Source organism: Chiloscyllium plagiosum, unplaced genomic scaffold, assembly GCF_037043375.1.
Source record: "Chiloscyllium plagiosum isolate Xiang-an unplaced genomic scaffold, Cpla_swu_hap1 HiC_scaffold_28, whole genome shotgun sequence".
NCBI lineage: Eukaryota > Metazoa > Chordata > Chondrichthyes > Orectolobiformes > Hemiscylliidae > Chiloscyllium > Chiloscyllium plagiosum.
The window spans coordinates 15,740,664-15,761,398 of NW_028270166.1; the positions used below are offsets into that span (position 1 = coordinate 15,740,664).

The 20,735-nt window shown below is 42.5% G+C and overlaps 1 protein-coding gene across 2 annotated transcripts in view; it reads right to left on the reverse strand.

Moving 5' to 3' along the window:
* Nucleotides 1-20,735, reverse strand: part of LOC122565380 (transducin-like enhancer protein 1) — a 163,900-nt gene that overhangs the window by 6,552 nt on the left and 136,613 nt on the right. For both annotated transcript variants that reach the window (XM_043721297.2, XM_043721295.2), the window contains 4 exons: nt 19,972-20,221; nt 16,265-16,512; nt 7,570-7,717; nt 5,102-5,252 (listed from right to left, as the gene is read on the reverse strand). In XM_043721297.2, the coding sequence (XP_043577232.1) occupies nt 5,102-5,252; nt 7,570-7,717; nt 16,265-16,512; nt 19,972-20,221 (797 nt within the window). The remainder of the gene's footprint in view (nt 1-5,101; nt 5,253-7,569; nt 7,718-16,264; nt 16,513-19,971; nt 20,222-20,735) is intronic.

A 20,735-nucleotide genomic window follows, 5' to 3' on the forward strand; every position in this document is an offset into this window, starting at 1 on the left:
GCCATCTCTTGTTCACGGGAGAGCCAACCTCACTTTCCAGCGTTTACAACTGGAACAGACAGCCTGAGGAAAGGTCTCATCCCACTCACTTCTCTCAGTCTGACTGTTGGACCAACCAATTGCCTGCAGTCCATCCCTCAACAAAAGCTGCTACAATACATTCGAGGCTGGACTACTTCTTGGAAAATACAGTGTATAAAACCGCACACTGCAGTTTATTTGATTGCTTTGTAGATCGGGGCAAATCATGGATATTGGCCAACAAGCTGTGTAACCACTCTAATCTGAGGTAATGTACAGCTTCTGTTCCCCATAAAAAGAATCGGCAAAACAACAGTGTGACATTTCCCTTGATTTTTGCTCCTAATGTTTGGTAGGATCTATTGAGTCACTGTTGACATCAGAGGGTGCGAGACAAAGCACTACTTCTGATTCCAAAGGCTCTTCAACATCATGTGATGGCAGTGATGGATGGAACTGCATGGAGAGCAACACAATGTCAACTAGTCAGGTTATGGGAAAGTCAAACAGCTCTGAAGGCAGCACTCAATGGCTCACATCAACTCTCCTTAGCCAGTGGGGAATACAGAATCATCCTTTGACCATGATCAATTTTCCCTTCTCCTCGCCGTTCACCCACTATTGACTATTACCCTTCAGCTCCTAGAATGTTCCCATCAAACATCACTAATCTAATCATCTCTCTCACCTTTAAAGGCACATTTTGAAACCCATCTCCAACTCAGCCATTGGTGTTGCCTCTCCATCCTTTCCTTGAGTTGGCATCCATTTCTTACTCAGGATCTCCCCAGCAGCTTGTAACATTTTAGCCACAGTAAAGACCTGATACAAATGCAAATTGGTGTTGTGCAGCAGATAGATAAGATGCTACCTACACACACACAATGGACAGCAATTTTCAAAAACGTTTTCCAAGATCTCCCTGCTCTTTCAGTTCAGGCCTCTTCTGTATCCCTGATTTTAAAACAGCATACCAATGCTTCCTATGTCTTCAGCTATACTCAGGCTTCAGGGTTTGTAATTCTTTCCCTAAAGCTCTCAGCTCATTACTAGCTCTCTTTCCCTTCACTTAAGCAACTCATGAAACCCATCACTTCTAGCTAATCTTTTCATCACCTTAAGTCACCTAACATAACTGAAGTCACCTTTTAGTCACCTTAAGACACCTGACAACTCAAGTCACCTTAGTCATCTAACCTCTCCTTAAATGGTTTTATATCCAATTTCGTTTGGCTGTGCAGTTGTGAAATTTCAGTGTGTTTGAAAAGAAGGCTACATAAATGTAAATTGCTGTTATTTGGCAATGCAAGAAGGATGAGGCAATGAGCCAGCATTCAATATTAAACCTTCATTGTGTCAATGACTGCTTCCCTATGTAATCAAGATGCATCCCTGATGCCTATCCACTTTGCCAACCAAGTGACTCCATCCCATCTGCCTGAGCAATGGAATGCAGGGCTCAAAGCAAGATGGGTTTAAAATCTCTGGCCCCATCAAACACCATCTTCTCTAAACACCATCTGAGACAAAAATTGAAAAGAGTCTGAAAATTTCCTGGCAATGTTAAAAGTAAATTGGCTGATATAATTGGAAAGGACAGAGAAAACAAAATTTGCTACAGGCAGATATGAACGCAGCACTTATTTTTAGGAGGGATGCTTTCAAAATTCATTGATATTTCTTTGTTTGATAAGAAGAAGCAGGAGTAGGCCAGGTGACCTCAAAGCCTGCCCCACCATTCAGTAAGATCATGGCTGGTCTTCTTCCTCAGCTACACTTATCCACAGTGTCTCCTTGGCTTTCAAATCTCTTGGGATCCAAAAAGGCTCAAGTTCAAAGCTGTAAGGTCTTTTTAATCAAATAATGTGTCTCAGAAAATCAGTGAGGGTGACAAGCAAATCTAATCGGACTAATAACTTAATTGAAAATTTGCTTTAAGAAGTTACAGCGGATTCAGCACTAAGGCACGGAGGCTATGGAAATATGCTCGGAGCTCTGCAGCGAAGCCTAAATATAACAGAGGGATGCGGAAAGGAGGATGGGAGGCAAATCAGAAACTGAAGCAATTCTGCAAACATAATTATATACAATTAATTAACCTGAAGTGTACAATTAATTAAATGACTAGGCCATGCACAGTCTTTGGCCCTTTAGCAATTTAAAAACCAGTGACCTTTTTTAAAGTGACAGCTGAGAAAAAAATGCTTTCCTCAAATGAAATAATAAACTGAGCACAGCAAATATATAATTGCCTAAAACTGAATTAACCACAAATAACTTGTATGCATATCAGTCAAGTGATGACTGTATCAAGATATTCCTTCATTTTATGTGGCAGACTAGCTATTATGGAAGAGAAATGTTTGTTTTATGCCCTGAAATGATCACAGTGAGGTATGCTAGGTCCCTCTAGTGGCAGAAAAACATGCTTCAAAAATCACTCATCGCTGTCGATGACAGTCCTCCTGCTTCCTCATTGGCTTGCACAGTAGATTTTATGTATTATTTTTCAAGTAATTTATCGACATGTTTTAATGAAATTACAAATTGTAGCCTCTACATCCATCGATGACTGTGATCCTCACTTTGTAGGTCTTGCAGGATACTAGGAACGAGACAATTCGTTGTTTCAAGTTCCCTTTAAAGTGACAAGTTAAAGCCAGCAACCATCCGCCTGATCACATCCTAAATTCCAGGCTGCTGTGTGTAATCTGCAACTAAACACTGCTATCCTTTTACCTCCTGAGTAAAGAGTCATTGATGTGCACAATATCATGACCATACTCCTCAAAGGTTCAATTACACAAATGGTTCACTTATTCTTAAGGTTGTCGAAGATTCATAACACTTCCGTTGGAATTTTGTACTGAAGTATAAGTGGGCAGGTCCAAGGAAGGGTCACTCGATGCGAAACAGTAACTCTGATTTCTCTGCACAGATGCTGCCTGACCTGCTGAGCTTTTCCAGCAATTTCTATTTTTGTTGTTGTGTATAGTTGGGCATTATAGAGGGCAGCACAGTGGCTCAGTGGTTAGCACTGCTGCCTCACAGCACAAGGGTCCCAGGTTCGATTCTGGCCTCGGGTGACTATCTGTGTGGAGTTTGCACATTCTCCCCGTGTCTGCGTGGGTTTCCTCCCACAGTCCAAAGATGTGCAGGCCAGGTGAATTGGTCATGCTAAATTGCCCATAGTGTTAGGTGCATCAGTCAGAGGGGAATGGGTCTGGGTGAGTTACTCTTCCGAGGGTCGGTGTGGACTGGTTGGGCCGAAGGGCCTGTTTCCTGAAGGGGATCTAAACTAAATTATCTTGCTTCAATTCAGACCATTCTGCTTCACAAACCATCTGTTCTCTCTGATGCTGATCTCATTTATTTGTCTGTTTTGGTTGGCATACAGGTAGTAACATGACTTTGACAGTTTCAGCTCCTTTTTGATATCCAGCCCCATCCATCCTACCTAAGTTACCCAATGCGATAGGGCTTCAAATATTACTTTTGTGAAGAGTAAGGAGGCGAGAACTGGTGTAGTTCAGCAGGAATGCACCATAACTAGACTGCAACAGTACTGAGATGCACTGTTCTGTTGTTGTATTGTCCTTCTGCTCTACTACTGAAATTAGTCATCACAACTTGTTACAATGCCCATAGAGGCTGATAATGAGAACCCAAGATTCCTGGGAGCGTCAGAATTGGCTGTAATCTGGAATTTATGGATCAAGTGCTTAGTGCTTGAATCAGCCTATCAGGCAACCTATTCCTTGACCCATATTAAGCACTAACCCCAATCCCCCCAATGCCCTTTTCCAGCTAATACTCAAGTCTTTCCCGTAGTCAGAAGTAGATTAGCAACAATTAATCAGCTGGAAGTAAACATCTAGGGGCCATATTAGTCCATTTTCTTTTTTACTCAATGGTGCCCAAATAGAAATCCTTGGCACATTCCAACATCCACAAATAGTACAAATTCAAACAATTGGAGGCCACATTCGAGGACATCAACAGAGACAATGCTGTAATTACCAGCCCAGACAAGCAAAGAGCTGCTACCACCCACCTCCCTCACAAATCACTCTAGAGGTTTCATCTGTACTTCATCTTAGCAGCAAGCTTAACTCACAGAAACTGTGTGCAATTGGAGAAGAAAAGATACTGACTTTCAGAATTAAAAGCCGTGAAACCACTAAGATGGGTGTTTTAAAAGATTTTCCACTTCTGGAGTTTTAGAGAATAAGCGAGTGGGAGAAACAGTGTAGCAAGTTCCAAGTTCTCAAGTTAAAAATACGAGTGGTTATTAGTAATCAATCAATCTGTTACTTTCACCTTCCTACTGGATCACATTATAAACAAGTCAGTTCAGTCAGCAGCAATGTTCTCAAAGGAATAGAAGAGTAGAAATGAACGGAAGCTACACTTCAAAGCTGCCACTAACAAATGAAAAGGCTCAAGTTTAAAACCACTCTGAAACCACATTCTGAAAGCCACATTTCAGGCAGGAGACAATGGCCTAGAATGGGGTGTAACATAGATTCCAAATGATAACTAGGGTTATAAAAGTTAAATATGCAGATATGTTGTATGGGAAAGTGAATGCATGATCTACTGTAGGTGTTGGAGCAAAGGAGTTTTTATGGGGAAAGAAAGAAACGACTTGCCCTCAGGGTGGTGCACAGAGGCCAACCTCAAAGAAACAGTGGTTAAAGTTAAAGCTGGGTCATTCAAGGAAACGTTTTTTCCACAAAATAAAGAGGCAATCTGTAATTCTCTCCTCACAAGACCTGTCCAATCTCATTACTAAAATTTTAAAAAAAGAGTTTTGACAGCCTGGTTTATTAATGGTCCTTTCTCCTGCACCTTCTCTGTAGCTGTAACACTACATTCTACATTCTGTTCTATGATCCCGAGGTACTTGTGTTAGGTACAATTTGTCTGGTTAGCATGCAAAACAATGCTTTTCACTGTATCTCGGTACATGTGACAATAATAAATCAAATCAAATCCTGGAACTAAAGCATTTAGATATATTTAACGTACAGGTTAGCCACGAACTAACGTAACGGTGGAAAAGAAAATCAATGCTTACCGCAATAAGCAAATTTGAGTGACAGAACACAACTCTCATGAAGGTGAAGCTGATATTTATCCGGTTTGTTGACATGTAAAACCTCTACATTGCTGCTCTCCGTGCCAACAGCCAGCCATCCCCCTGTTGGGCAACAGCCCAGTGCAAAGATCTGGGGAAACAAGAAATAAAAACGGATATTAAATGCCAGCTTTGTCTTCAAACACAACAATCTACCCTCATAAGGTTAGATGCATATTGACTGGAGCAGACTGGGGAAAGAGTCCTAGTTAGCTATAACCAAAATCTACTGAAATATTATCAAATCACAAAGAAAAAGGAGGAAATTGGAAGCCTTTTGGGTTGTTAGAAACAAACGGTGTTGCTAAATGCAAGGTAAAGCAACTGTCTCAAAGCAGCTGCCTCTTCATTTTTGCAGATTCCATGACTTTTCTATGTAGCATCTTAAGAACAAATGTAAAGACTCAATTGGACTAGCATGCCTTGGTATAATCTATATATATATCACAACACATGCATACATGGAAGATGTCTTAAAAAAGGGAATCTGCAGAACTGCCATTTCTGCCTCAGAATAAACTTATGATTCAAGCTATTTGTCACAATAGCTTTTAAAGTCAATAGATGAATGAATTTAAGAGGAACTTATCCACTTTCCATTTCAATACTAGTTCATATTAATTGTCATAAATTAATTTAGATCAAATATTTAGAATGTGCCATTAGAGTTAAAACATCACTTCTCTTTATGAATCAAAATAAGGTCATACAACTAATGTCGTGGAATTATTGTTTGCACAGGTCAGCTACAGAATTTCAAGAAAATCACATTAGAAGCAGTAAGGTTAGCTTGCCTAATAAATAACACAATATTGCATAATTTTTCCATTCACAACTTCTAACTACTCAACACTCAATATCTCAACACTAAAACAGTCCGGCACAAGCACAATTCCAAGCCTTCAGAACATTACCGAGATCTGAAGTTTAGTGAAATATGAGACAGTGATGCTATTGACCTGTCCAGTTGCTTGGAAGTGCAAGGTGATCAAATATCAATGACTATAAAGGAATCAGTAAATCTCCAGAGTCCTAAGATTTGGATTCCCACTTGAGATATTAAATATTGAGTTTTTAATCCACCACAAAGGTCTTATGTCACAGTGGATAGTGTCCCACTGGGCCAGAAACCTCAGGTTTGAATCCCACTCCAGCACTTGATGATCATGGACGTTGCATGCATACCTTGACCAAACATGTTTTTTGTAATTCATTCACAGGATGAGGCATCACTGGCTAGGCCAACATTTATTGCCCATCCCTAATTACCCAGAGGGCATTGCTGTGGGCCTGGAATCACATGTAGGCCAAACCAGGTAAGGCTGGCAGTTTCGCCTCCCTAAAGGACATTAGTGACCCAGATGGGTTTTTCCTGACAATTGGCAATGGATTCATGGACATCATTAAACTCTTAATTCCAGATTTATTTTTAGACTGAATTCAAATTCCACTATCTGCCGTGACGGGATTCAAAGCTGGGTGCCCAGATTAACAATCCAGCAACTTATACCTCTAGGCCATCCATTTGCACCAGGAAGGAGCGGACAAAGATGCTATGGAACCTGATGGATTTACTCAAATTCATCACATCACAGAATGGGTGACTATGGCATGGTTCTCACCGTTTAACATCCTCTTCCACATTCCTGACCTGGACTGGTGCTCAAGATGAGGACCCTGCCCAGAAACCAGTTGCTTTCACAAACAAATAAAGTGGAAAGAAAGGGCAACAACACAACAGCAGGTCTCGTCATCCTTGTGACCAATTTTGCAGAATTGAGAGAAGTGTTGTCAGGAATGAAGGCGTGTCTCAAGGAATGCAACGGCCTTGTGGTATTATTGCCAGACTGTTAATTTAGAGAACTGGGAACCCAGGTATGAATCCCACGATGGCAAACGGTGGAATTTGAATTCAATAAAAATCTAGAATCTGTCTAACGATGACCATGAATCGATTGTCAGAAAAACCCATCTGGTTCACTAATGTCCTTTAGGGAGGGGAAACTGCCATCCCTACCTGGTCTGGCCTAGATGTGACTCCAGACTAACAGCAATGTGATTGACTCTTAACTGGCTTCTGTGCAATTTGGATGAGCAATGCTAACTGCTAAATAGACAGGCAGGAGGCGGGAAAAACACAGCAAGCCAGGCAGAATCAGGAGGTGGAGAAGTCATATTTCGGGTGTAACCCTTCTTCAGGATTGGGGTGGGTGCGGGGGGAGCTACAGATGTCACAGAGTTGTGGCAGTGAGAAAGGGACTCACTGAGTGCATGTCTGAGGGAGCCAGAGAATTGCTAGCCAGCAATGCCCACATCCCATGAGCGAATAAAAAAAAATCCTCAGGATTAAAAATATATTGGAAGGGGTCAAGTAAGCTTCCTCAGAGTAGTCAGCAGACATTATATACCTGTGAGGCAAAATCATGCTGATGCACCTGACGCCCCTCCCTCAGGTCCCAGCACCTGACTGTGTTGTCCAGTGCTCCAGTCCATAGCTTGGTCCCATCATTTGAAATATCAGTGCAGCTGACGCCGTCAGAGTGGCCTTGGAACTGCCTGAGTTTTAAAAAAAGAGAAATGAAAATTATAAATTTCAAAACATTTACATCCAAATTTCCTAATGCTTAATTCCAACCCACTCCCCCCAAAAAGAAAACAAGCCTGCACTTAAAAGGAGTCATTGAAAATCAATGATCACTGACCAAAAGTACATAAATGTTACCATGTCTGCAGAATCCAAATATGAATTCCATTGCAAGAATGCACATCATCATGACTGACTTAGCATTAAACCAATGAGTGCTTCGTTAAATGTACCTTAACGGCTCAACTTTAAAAGTGACTTAGAGTCATACTCATAGAGATGTACAGCATGGAAACAGACCCTTCGGTCCAACCTGTCCATGCCGACCAGATATCCCTCCTCAAACTCTTTCAATTTACAGTCTCCAGTTCATCAATAAGAATATGATTCACCAAACGTAAAGAAAATATGAACAAAAATGTCTGGGCAAACCTATTTTTATTCAGTACACGGTTATGCTCTGCCATCAGTTGTTCTCCTGAATTACTTTCTAACTCCAAACAGTGGGAGGTGCAAAGATTACGGCCCAAGAAAACTTGCCCTTCCTGTGGGAAAGCTGTTTGACCTTAATTGTCATCCCCCGTCATCTGCACAATAAGTGATTAAGTGTTGGTGGGTAGTGTGAGGGAGTTGGAATTTATGAAGCACTATCCAATTGCATCAGATTAGCCAAATGGAATCTGCAGTATTCCACACAAACCTGGTGACCTCAAAAGGATCCACTTGTTGAATGCAAGCAGCTTCGCACATTGGCATCACAGGCATTTTGGAACAATATATTGTCTTTATGGATGAACCATAAAGTACTTACTGACAAAGTGAACCTTTAATTACCTTAAGGTTAAATAAAAAAACATGCAGCCAGGAGAATGACTGCAAATGTAAATTCAGTGGCTGTCTGGAGACAGAAAGAGAAAGAAATCCTGGAATGTCTCATCTGGCGAGGTGTCAAGAAAGCTTCAAAAGGGATGGATTTAACAGGGGAGACATGCACTACAACATGAACCATAATCTTCAGGGAGTTATCGTAGACTATGCACATGATGGGAGAAAAGAGTACAGTCTGGGGAAGAGACTTCCCCTTTCAAGCATGTACATGTGGTTAAAAGCCAGTTCAATCTTTGTCTCCCTGTGCTAGTTTAGGGTGTGTTAGTGAGCTTAGGGGCGCATGTCTGCATTGGCTGAGGGACTTGTATACTAGCATGCCTTTGAATGCTCATGTGCTGGAAAAGTCAACATCAAAGAATCACTCACTAGTCACCTCTGCATTACAGGTAAAAAATACTGTCGCTCAAGTACTAGACATCAGCTGCTTACAAACCAGTCAAAAGGAAACAGGGTGAAAGTAGGAATTCTGTGCTTGGAATGTTGTTAACCAAACACTGCCAAAAGGAAATGGGGCAAAATTATTTCAATAACTTGCAATGTTAAGAATCTTAAGAATGACTGTTTAGCCAGCAACATTGCACAATATGTCATTAACCAAGAGTATAGCTCCATATATTTTCAAATGTGTTTTTGGATTCACTTTTCATTTCTAAAATTAGCTCTTCTTAAAACGTAAATTTACTTGATCTGGGAGAAAGGTACCAAGGGAGGGGATCCAAAGTGAATTAACTTTGTTCTGAACAACTGAGGGAACAGATGAATAAAGAAGGGGAGCCAGTTCCATCTCTCCTCAGCCAGGAGCTTGACAATCTGGGATATCTCATCTGGAAGGAGAAAGTGAGGTCTGCAGATGCTGGAGATCAGAGCTGAAAATGTGTTGCTGGAAAAGCGCAGCAGGTCAGGCATAAGCCCTGAAGAAGGGCTTATGCCCGAAACGTCGATTCTCCTGTTCTCTGGATGCTGCCTGACCTGCTGCGCTTTTCCAGCAACACATTTTCTATCTCATCTGGAACCCTGATAACTTGGGAGCTTCGCCCCAGGTCTGGGGGTAACACGTTATGAGATAAGAGCTGCAATGTACAGTAGATGAGAGGGTTGAGGAGTTGGTGTTTGATGGCGTTTAGGGGTAAGGTATTTTAGTACAATTCTAAAGAAGAATTCCTAACTCAGCTTATTAAACAAAAAGTCAGAGGGAAAATATAATGCAAACTAACTCCTCCAAAGATATTTCACATGTATAGACATAAATAAATTACCTTGGAGGATTTGAGATACAGGGACAAGCTGGGACTAATTTTCCCTGGAGCGTAGGAGGTTGAAGAGAGTCCTTATAAAATCACGAGAGGCATAGACAAGGTGAATAACAAAGGTATTTTCCCAAGGATGGGCGAGTCCAAAACTAAGGGACATATTTCAAGGTGAGAAGAAAGAGACTTAAAAGGGACCTGAGGGGTAACTCTTTCCACACAGAGGCGGAGTCATATGTGGAATGATCTGCATGTAATTGATACAGGTACAGTTACAATATTTGCAAGACACTTGGACAGGTATGTGAAGAGGAAAGGTTTAAAGGGATTTGAGGCAAACACAGGCAAGCAGGACTAGTTTAGTTTTGGGAAACTCTGGGAAGTTTAGTTGGACAGAAGAGTGGTTGGTCCAGGATTTATTGCCCGTCCCCAGTTGCCCTTGAGAAGGTGATGGTAAGCTGGCTTCCTGAACCGCTGCAGTCCATGTGCTGTTGGATGACCCACAATGCCCTTAGGGAGGGAATTCCAGGATTTCGACCTAGCAACAATGAAAGAACAGCAATATATTTCCAAGTCAGGATGGTGAGCGGCTGGAGAGTGACTTGCAGGTACTGGTGTTCTCATGTATTTGCTGCCTTTGTTCTTCGAGATAGAAGTGATTATGAGTTTGGAAAGTGCTGTCTGAGGATCTTTGCTGAATCTCTGCAATGCATCTTGTAGACAATACACACTGCTACTACTGAGCGTCGGTGGTGGATGAAGTGGATGCTTGTGGTTGTCATGCAAATCAAGCGGGCTGCTTCATCCTGGATGGTGTCAAGCTTTTTGAGTGCTGTTGGAGCTGCACTCATCCAGGCAAGTGGGGAGTATTCCATCACACTCCTGACTTGTGCCTTATAGCTGGTCGACAGGCTTTGGCGAATCAAGAAATGAGTTACTCGCTGCACTATTCTGAGCCGCTGATCTGCTCTTGGGGCCACTGTATTTATGCGGAGAGCCCAGTTGAGTTTCTAGTCAATGGTAACCTTCAGAACGATGATTGTGGGGGAATTCAGTGATGATAACACTATTGAGTGTTAAGGGATAGTGGCTAGATTATTTCTTATTGATGATAGTCATAGCCTGGCTTTTACCACTTGTCAGCCCAACCCTGGATACTACCCAGATCTTGTGGCATTTGAACATGGATTGCTTCAGTATCTGAGGAGTGTAGAATGGTGCTGAACATTGCACAATCATCAGTGAACATCCCACTTCTGGCCTTATGATGGAGGGAAAGTGGTTGATGAAACAGCTGAAGATGGTTGGGTCTAGGACACTAGCTTGAGGAAAAACTGGAGATATGTTGCTGACCTAAGATGACTGGCCTCTAACAACCACAATCATCTTCCTATGTGTTAAGTATGACTCCAACCAATGGAGAGTTTGCCCCTGATACCTATTGATTCCAGTTTTGTTATCACTCCTTGATGCCACATTCAACCTTGGGTGAACGCAGCCTTGGGTGCTATTCTCAGCTCCCCTCTGGAATTCAGCTCTTTTGAGCATGTCTGAACCAAGGCTGTAATGAGGTCAGGAGCTAAGTGGTCCTGGTGGAACCCAAACTGGGCATCACTGAGCAGGTTATTGCTGAGCAGGTGCTGCTTGATAGCACTGTAATTGATACCTTCCATCACTTTACTGATGGCAAGGGTAGACTGGTGAATGATAATTGGCCAGGTTAGATTTGTGTACAGGAGATAACAGGCAATTTTACACATTGTCGGTAGATGGCGGTGTTGTAGCTGTACTGGAATGATTTGGTAAGAGGAGCGGCAAGTTCTGGAGCAAAAGTCTTCAGTACTATTGCCAAAATGTTGTCAGGGCCCATCACCTTTGCAGCATCCAGTGCCTCTGATCATTTTTGATACCACATGGGAATCGAATTGGCTGAAGACTGGTATCTGTATTGCTGTGGACCACAGGAGGAGGCGGAGATGCATCATCCAGTCAGCATCTCTGGCTCAAGATTGCTGTGAATGCTTCAGCCTTATCTTTTGCAGTTGGAGGTGATGGGTTCTTGCATTACTGAGGCTTCTGGAAAATGCTGGCCTTTGCAACGATACCCACATTCCATTAATGAACAAAGCAATAAAGTGGGAACTACTGCCTGTCAGATGCTAAGTGTGGCCACATGCCGCATGAATTGATGCACCTACAGGGACTGTGCATATTTTGTGCATCTGGGTTTGATTCGAACCCTGCTTCGTCTTTGGGAAACAAGGGTCCACGCAGGCATCAATCGGAACACTATATAACTTGCAGGAAAGGCAAAAGTATAATGGTGCGGCTAGGGTACGTGGGTGGAAGGAAAGAAAGATTGATTGTGTGAACATTGTGACATAACCCGATGACAAATTAATTGTGGTTTTGGCACTATGGCAACAGAATGTGTTTAACAGGAAATATAGTTGCGTGGATAAAAAGGTCATGTACAAGGACAGCAAATGTGTAATTTTGTTTGCCTCCAGTTGGACCCAGTGTTAAGACAAACGCAACACATTATGGTTATTGCATGCAGAGATCTCAAAAAATCAAATTTATAAATCTACTCAGACCCCACTGCTTTTATAATAGTGACAGATTATCAATCTTCAAGAGATATTGAAAGAAGGAGAGACACAAACCACTTGGTGAAAGGAAATGAGCCAGAAAATATTGGTCTAGTCCAATTAGGACCAGCTGTTGTTCTAGTCATGCTGCATTCATGAATAAGAAGCAAAACATCTATTATTAAAACAAACAACTTCAATAAACAACTGTATAACAGAAGCACCAATCACTGTTGGCGCAATAACCCTTTTTTTTTAACAGAATGCTGATTATGTGCTTGAAAATTCACAATGTTTTTGCCTGACTTCTATGGAGAGAGGTAACTTTGCTGTGAAACTGGAAAATGGATTTTACAGCTGATATCTCCACCCTCTGTATTTTAGAATTACCCACAAATGCTTTCTCCCCCAAACTGAGATGGCTAAGAGGAGGGATTTGATAGAGACATACAAGATGATCAGAGGATTAGATAGGGTAGACAGTGAAAATCTTTTTCCGAGGATGATGACGCAGCTTGTACGAGGGGGCATAACTACAAATTGAGGGGTGGTAGATTTAAGACAGATGTCAGAGGCAGGTTCTTTACTCAGAGAGCGGTAAGGGCGTGGAATGTCCTACCTGCCAATGTAGTTAACTCAGCCACATTAGGGAGATTTAAACAATCCTTGGATAAGCACATGGATGATGGTGGGATAGTATAGGGGATGAGCTGAGAATAGTTCACATGTTGGTGCAACATCAAGGGGCTGTATTGTTCTGTGTTCTGAGAATTGCAAATCAAACACATTGATGTGACACAGCATGGAAGCTGAAGAAAGTTAGGGAAAAAAAAGATTAACCCAGTAGCATTGATGACAGGATGCTGAGCCCAAACATTATTAGGCTGCACTGTGTAAGGGCAAGACAAAGAGGAGGAGATCATCAGATCAACAAGAGGAATATAGCAAAAAAGCCAGAAGATGGCAATTGGTGATTTAAGCTTTGACTCAGTGATTGGAAGAGTACACCACTGACTGCCTGTATACCTTGCTTTTTACCGCCCTGCTCCCTGTGTCACTCAACTTTCACTCCTGTTCCCATAAAGGTGCTTCACTTTCACTCTCTACCACAACCTCTTGTTCTCACTTAGGCAAGATTCAACACCACACGTGCACCCCGGCAGCAAAAACCTCAACTTGCATTACCACATGCACACACCACAGACAGAAGACAACAAACATTCAATGTGATGGTGGCTGTACAGCAAAAGATAGGGGCGCATGAACATAAACGGTAGGTGTATCACGCAGAGCAGTCACGGAGAGTTCAACTTCAACTAGGTCAGAAAAGAGACAGCAGTGCAGTGGATGCAACATTGAAAATTAAATCAGATGGGTGTATAATTGTCCTGTCTGAGCACTTTAATCGTCACTCACACACTACATTTATTTTTTATGCATGTGGATTATAAACTTTTATATGGACAGACTGTGGTATAGCACAAACCACGCAAACTTTAGACGGGTTAATAAAAAGACACAGAAGAAACAGTTGGGTGCAGACAATCCCAACAGGAGTCTTTAAAAGATGAAAAGAGACTTCTCCAAAGGTCTGGAGAAGATTGAAGTCATAGTTACTGCAAGGTTTTATTTTAGTAGACAATCTGACAATCAGTGATCAGCACACCCTGCTTTCAAACAAAAACTGCAGATGCTGAAGATCTGAAATCAAAACTGAATTTGCTGGAGAAACTCAGCAGGTCGGGCAGCATCCATAAAAAGAGAAATAGAGTTAATTTTGCATTATTCTGAACCTTCTTCAGAAGGGTCTGAAGACACATGCTGGCTGCCAGAAGCAAAGGTAGTGAAAGGGCGAGAAACTGTTTTAAGCCAAGGTGACACATTGAGCACTGTGTTCAGTACTTTATATTATCAAGCTCAGATATACTGCATTGACAGATTGCAGGGAGACCACAGCTTTTTCTATGTGTATAGTGAAGACCCCAGAACAGTACTTTCCAAGACCTTGCCACCTAGTGCTTCCTCCAAGTATTGCTCAATATGGTAGAGCAGAGTGTGTGTGCGTGTTAGTTAGTTAGTTAGTTAGTTAGGGGGTGTGAGGGTAATCAGCAGGACCTTCCCTCATCCATGCTTGAGCTGACTTCATGAAGACTTCATAAGGTCCACAGTCCACGGTGAAGACTCTCAGGGTAACTCTCTCCCGACTATACCACTGTGCCATCTTTTCTGCGGATTTATACTGACAGTGGGACAGGACATGCCCAGGGATGGTGACGGTGTTGTCTGGGACATGGTCTGAAAGGTACAATTCCAGATTATTTCAGACTGACACTTGACTAGATGTTGCCAGGGTTGGAGAATTTGAGCTATGGGGAGAGGCTGAACAGGCTGGGGCTGTTTTCCCAGGAGTGTCAGAGGCTGAGGGGTGACCTTATAGAGGTTTAAAAAATCATGAGGGGCATGGATAAGGTAAATAGATAAGGTCTTTTTCCTGGGGTTGGGGAGTCCAGAACTAGAGGGAATAATTTTAGGGTGAGAGGAGAAAGATATAAAAGAGATCTAAGGGGCAACTTTTTTACACAGAGCGTGGTACGTGTATGGAATGAGCTGCCAGAGGAAGTGGTGGAGGCTGGTACAATTGCAACATTTAAGAGGCATTTGGATGGGTGTATGAATAGGAAGGGTTTAGAGGGATATGGGCCGGGTGCTGGCAGGTGGAACTAGATTGGGTTGGGATATCTGGTCAGTATGGATGAGTTGGACTGAAGGGTCTGTTTCTGTGCTGTACATCTCTATGACTCTATAAATAATCTATGAAATAATTCTCCCAATTTTGTCACCAGCCCCTATACGATTGTAAGGAAGACTTTGCAGGATCACCAGAGCTAGGTTGTCCATTGTCAATGGCAAGTAATGCATTCAGTTTTATTTCTTTTTTGAAAACTTTTTTTAGAGGTTTTCTACAACTAGCCATTTCAGAGGGCAATGAACCACTTTGCTGTGGGCTACCTGCAGGCCAGACAAGGATGGCAGATTTTCTTTCCTAAAGGGCCTTAGTGAATCAGAAGCCTGGGAAGCATAGAATCCCTATGGTGCAGAAAGAGGCCATTTGACCCATCAAGTCTTCACTGACCCTCCAAAGAACATCCTACCCAGCCCTGCCCTCTACTTATCATTTAACAGGGCCAATCTATTGAACTTGGATATCTTTGGACTGTGAGAGGAAACTGCAGGACCCACTGGAAACCCACACAGACGTGATGAAAACATGCAAATACCACACAGACAGTCGTCTGAGGCTGGAAATGAAGCCATGTCCCTGGGGATGTGAGGCAGAAGTGCTAACCATTGAGCCACTGAGCTGCCCAAAAAACCAGACAGGTTTTTACAGCAATTGAGTTTCATCACCAGACTGGGTCACTAAATTCCAGATTTATTTTTAAATCTAAATTCTGCCACATGAGATTTGAAACCAGGTCCTAAGAGCATTACCTAGGTTACTAGCCCAGTGACAATACCACTATGCCATCACCTCCATGTTATCACACAAGTGGACAGAGAACAATGAGAGTCCAGTTAACACAATGTCAAGGCAAAAAGTGACCAAAGGAATAAGCTTTCTTCTTAAAGTGGAGCACTTGAAAAGACATTTGATGAACCTTCCCTCAGGAAGTATAAAGGATCAATGTGTTAAGTCAACATTCACAACCCCAAGACAAGAAAATCCATTCCAAATCAAATCCTTCTTTCTTCTTTATCTCACTGCCTTAATTAAATCTTCAAACTAACTCACCGAATGAGTGTTTCATTATGCAGATCCCAGACAAAAATACTTCCGTCGCTGCAGCAGGAGAAGCAGACTTTAGCATCAGGGCTAATAGCCAGTGCGTAGCAAGCAGGGGCTGACGAGGTCAATTCAGCTTTTATTCGCGGACTCGGAGCTGCGAGATCCCAGATGGAAATGGTGTTGGCTTCGCCACCCACAATCAGACTTCGGCCATCGGGGAAGAGCTTGCAGGTCCGGATATAGTTTTCCCTGTTCTGGAGAAATAGATTACAGTTACACGTTAATCGAGGGCACAGCAATACACTCAACTGCTACAAGATACTGGTCATTGACTCTCAGGATGTGAAGATTCGTGAAGGTTGAATGATGTTTGTTTATAATATCATAATCTGAAACTCTTTAAATGGCTCATTCTTTAAGCTGTGATAAACCTGACTGCAAATCAATGCCTGTTCTTATTAACACTAAACCTTAGCTGGACTGTTTTGATTGACAAGCTAACTACAGCAGCATTGGTTCATGCAGTTTGACAGAACTCTTGATATTTCTCCATTTTGACATTGTGAAAGCCTGACTGAGTTTCAAAAGCTGTGTTGATCCCAGCAAGAAATCCTGAATTCACAATCTGATAGACATCTGAGGTGTTTATTAAAGTATTAGCTATTTTCGTGTGGGGTATGAGTAGACATTAGCTTGTCTTTATGAGAAATTAACAACTTGAGAGCTTATAAAATTTGGATGGATTTCTCAAGTCAGAACATTTTCCCCATTGGCCAATGAATTCTTTTTCGAAGTTTATTTTATTTCACCTTATATGGCTCATGGTGGATGCTGGGTGAGTCAGCACAAAAGGCACGAAGGACTGAGTGAGGGACATTGAAGAGATATGGCTGCAAGAGGGGTTAAGGGGGTGTGGGAAGTGAGGGGGTATGTCAGGTGTGAGAAGGCATAAAGTCAAAATCAATTGGGACAAAGCACCAGAGACATGAGGCAGGCCTCAAAACCAGCTCACTCAGCACTCATGCTATCCTAGCATCTGCTGCTGGGCTCACCCGGTCCAAGCCAACACCATGTACACCTTCCCTCAAAGCAAGAGGTTTGTGCTTTGGGGGTCTTTTAACTGAGGCTGCTCTAGGGATTCAAGGAATCCTCCAAATGAGCCACTCACCTCAGGTGCCCAAATCTACCCCCACATCCTCCTGTTCGAAATGCTCCCAGTAGGGGCAATATCCAAGGATCTGGGGAGCTCACCCGGTGTTCTGGTCAATATTTCTCCATTAAACCATCACGAATAAAACAGATTATCTGATTATTATCATATTACTGGCTGTGCAGCATTAGAAACATTGAAGACAGGAATGGGAGGAGGCCATTCAGAATTCCAGACTATTCGCCATTCAATAGGATCATGGCTGATGGCAGCTACCACATTTCCTACATTATAAAAGTGAACAGTTATAATTGACTGACTCGAATGGCCAAATGGCCTCTTTCCACACTGCAGGGATTCTACGATTCTAAAGTCTGGACTTACACTTGCCCTGCTGCTCTTGTGGCCTGTCTAAGTGCACACATTCCTTCACGTTCAACCTGCCAACCAGACTTTGGTCCTTTACCCATTCGTCTAGCTACACTCTCTGTGTCAAAGCTGACTGTGTTGTTGCTTAACTCTGTGCCAGCAGCTCTGCAGAAAAGCGCAAGAGAAATGAACCTTTAGTTTATTATCCAGACCTCCTTCCTCTCCAGCACTGAACAGACTGCAGCACTGATCAAATCCAACGGCACAGCATTAAAATCCAGCTAGCCTTGCTCAAAATGAAACATTTGGGAGGGATCACTTGCCAAAATAGTAAATACCTAAATAAACCGAACTGTGGAGCCAAGATTTGCTACTCTGATACTTAAGTGAGTAACAGACTGGGCTGTCTGCCAGAATTCAATGGCATTTATTAGGTGCTGTAATAGCTCCTGATAGTTTTTGGGTATAGGTGCAGGGAGCAAAGAGGAATCAGGCATGTTGTAATATCTTGTCATGTTTTATTGCCCTCTTATGTTAAAGCAGTGAGAAGCAAACAACTTGCTCATATCGGTTTTACCTCCAAGTCTTCAACTAAGTGCCAGAAATTATTAGGCTTGCATGTAAAGCTATTTAACAAGGGTTAAAGCTCCCAGCTTCCCCTCCTTCTGTCCTGAGACGGTCGATGTCTGTTCATGAGGTTTCATTCTGTGGGCTCGAGGGGCTCCCAAGGATTTGCACGACCAGCCTGGCCTCATGTCAGATTACAAGACTGTTTGGAGACAAGGCTTAGCCCCTCTGGGTTTGAAAATTTAGCTTCTTGCTGCTAAACACACTAAATCATTAAAAGGACAGCTCAAACTTCCGCTGCAGGAGCCTGTATTGTACAGGGGGGGCACGTGGCTGGTCTGGATTTAGCACTGACTCAAACCTGTGTACAAGCATCAAGTAGAGGATCAGATTGAATAGAAAACCAGCCAAAAAAGGGCTAAATGGCCTACTCCTACTATTAGCTTGTATAAAATATCCTGGACCTTGTCCACATGACTACTCGTCATATGATTCTGCGCAGTTAGTGCTAGGTAACAACGGCATTAGTGGGTCATTGCTAAGCCTAAGATTATTTTCACCGACACCCACACTCTTACTCCACAAAAGGAGGAGTTCCTGGACATTAATAAGGAGTAGGAAGCTTGGCTGGCTTTTCTGGTCCTGGCATCACTTGGATGAAAAACTGGAGGCGGACTGATATCTGGTGAAAGTGAGAGGTCGCGGGAACACAAAGGATGGAAGATGATAAAAGGATACCTGTCGGATAAGTCTCCGAATTTGTGACGCCGATATCAAGAAGTGCTCAGTGGAACTTTCCAAGAGCAAAGATCCCTGCATACTGAATCAAAACAAAAATAGCAAGCACTGGAGAAACTCGGCAGGTTTTGCAGAGAGAGAAAGAGATTTAATGTTGCAAGTCCAAAACAACTCTTCTTTCAAATGCAGAAGTGCCCAAACCTTCTGTTTTTTTTATGTCAGGATCTCCAGCATCCTCAGAATTTCAGTCTCAGCCTGAAAACACCCAACTTAACACTGATCTTCACTGCCAATTGTTTGCATTCCCCAACCTCACCAAATATACCCGCTCACAATCCTCTCTCCCCATAGCCCGCTTCAGTGAGAGAAGGGGGTACAAGGAAATGCTCCAATCCAAGTCAACTCCTTCATTTAATTACAAACAAAAGCAGATATTGCTGGAGAAGCTCAGCAGTTCTGGCAGCCTGGGTCGTGAGAAAGCAGAGCTAATGTTTCTTCAGAACCTTTGTTTTCTTCCTTACGTTAATTATTGCCCTAAGTTCACAGGCGGGCTCATTGTGACAGTGCAGATAAGCGCAATACAAATCAGTTATCACCACTTAAAATTGAATGCAACCTGTTCAAGGTCATAAAAATACACATATGCAAAGTCAACCCTGGTTTATGTGGAGTTTGCAAACTGCCATTGAGCAGGAATGCAGTATAAACAAGTTTTGAAAACTCTATTGGGATATCCTGTATAAATAACCTGAATAAACCTGCCTCTGCATGAATAATGTTTATATGCATAAGGACACAGCTATATCCCTGCACTTTTCCTTCGATCCGAGACGGTATGTGACCCTTAGCAAGGTTTAAAAGAGAAAGATAAATAAGGATACTGTTTTACCAGACAATCCAGCTGTGAGACTGGGCTTCTGTTTCCTGGCTGACTGATATCCCACACTTTGACGCAGCCTTTTCCCCCAGTGTACACGTGCTTTGTGAAGTTACTGACGGCCACTGCACACACCACCTCTCCGTGGGGAAGGTTGTTGATCTGTCGTGCGTGCCGCGGGATGCCTGGGCCTGTGAGAGCATCGGTCGGGAAAGCGACAGGCTGCATCTGTCTGTCTGCTCCAACATGGAATGAGTAGGCACTGTTAACAAGATGGGGAAAAGCAATTAACACTAATGTAAGACAACAATGTTCGACACCAGGAAATAGTCATTCAACCCAATGAACCTTCAGACCAAACTAGCCTGCATTTACCCATTTTCATGCCCTCCACCAAACTTCCATAATTCTTTCTCTTTCTCCTGAAAGAGATCTCATTAATTCTTGTCATGTTGTTGACAGTGAAAATCAAAACTTTTAAGTAAGTTTAAACAAGACAGTTTGAGTAATGATTGTGGCAAAAGCAGAGTGTTAACTCATCGCTATAAAACCTAAGTTGAGAGACATCTGGAGAATTGTGCTCAAACTAGGTGCCACAGCCTTGGAGTTCAAAACTGGAGTACCAGAACGTCACAAGGAGATAAGAGGCATGGGGAGATTACACAATGCTATACGTCCAGAACTTAGATCAATAAGGGCTGGGTTGATCTAAGTTTTCAATAAAACCATCAGTTATAGGTGCGACAGTAGGCCATTGGCCCATCAAGTTCTCTTCT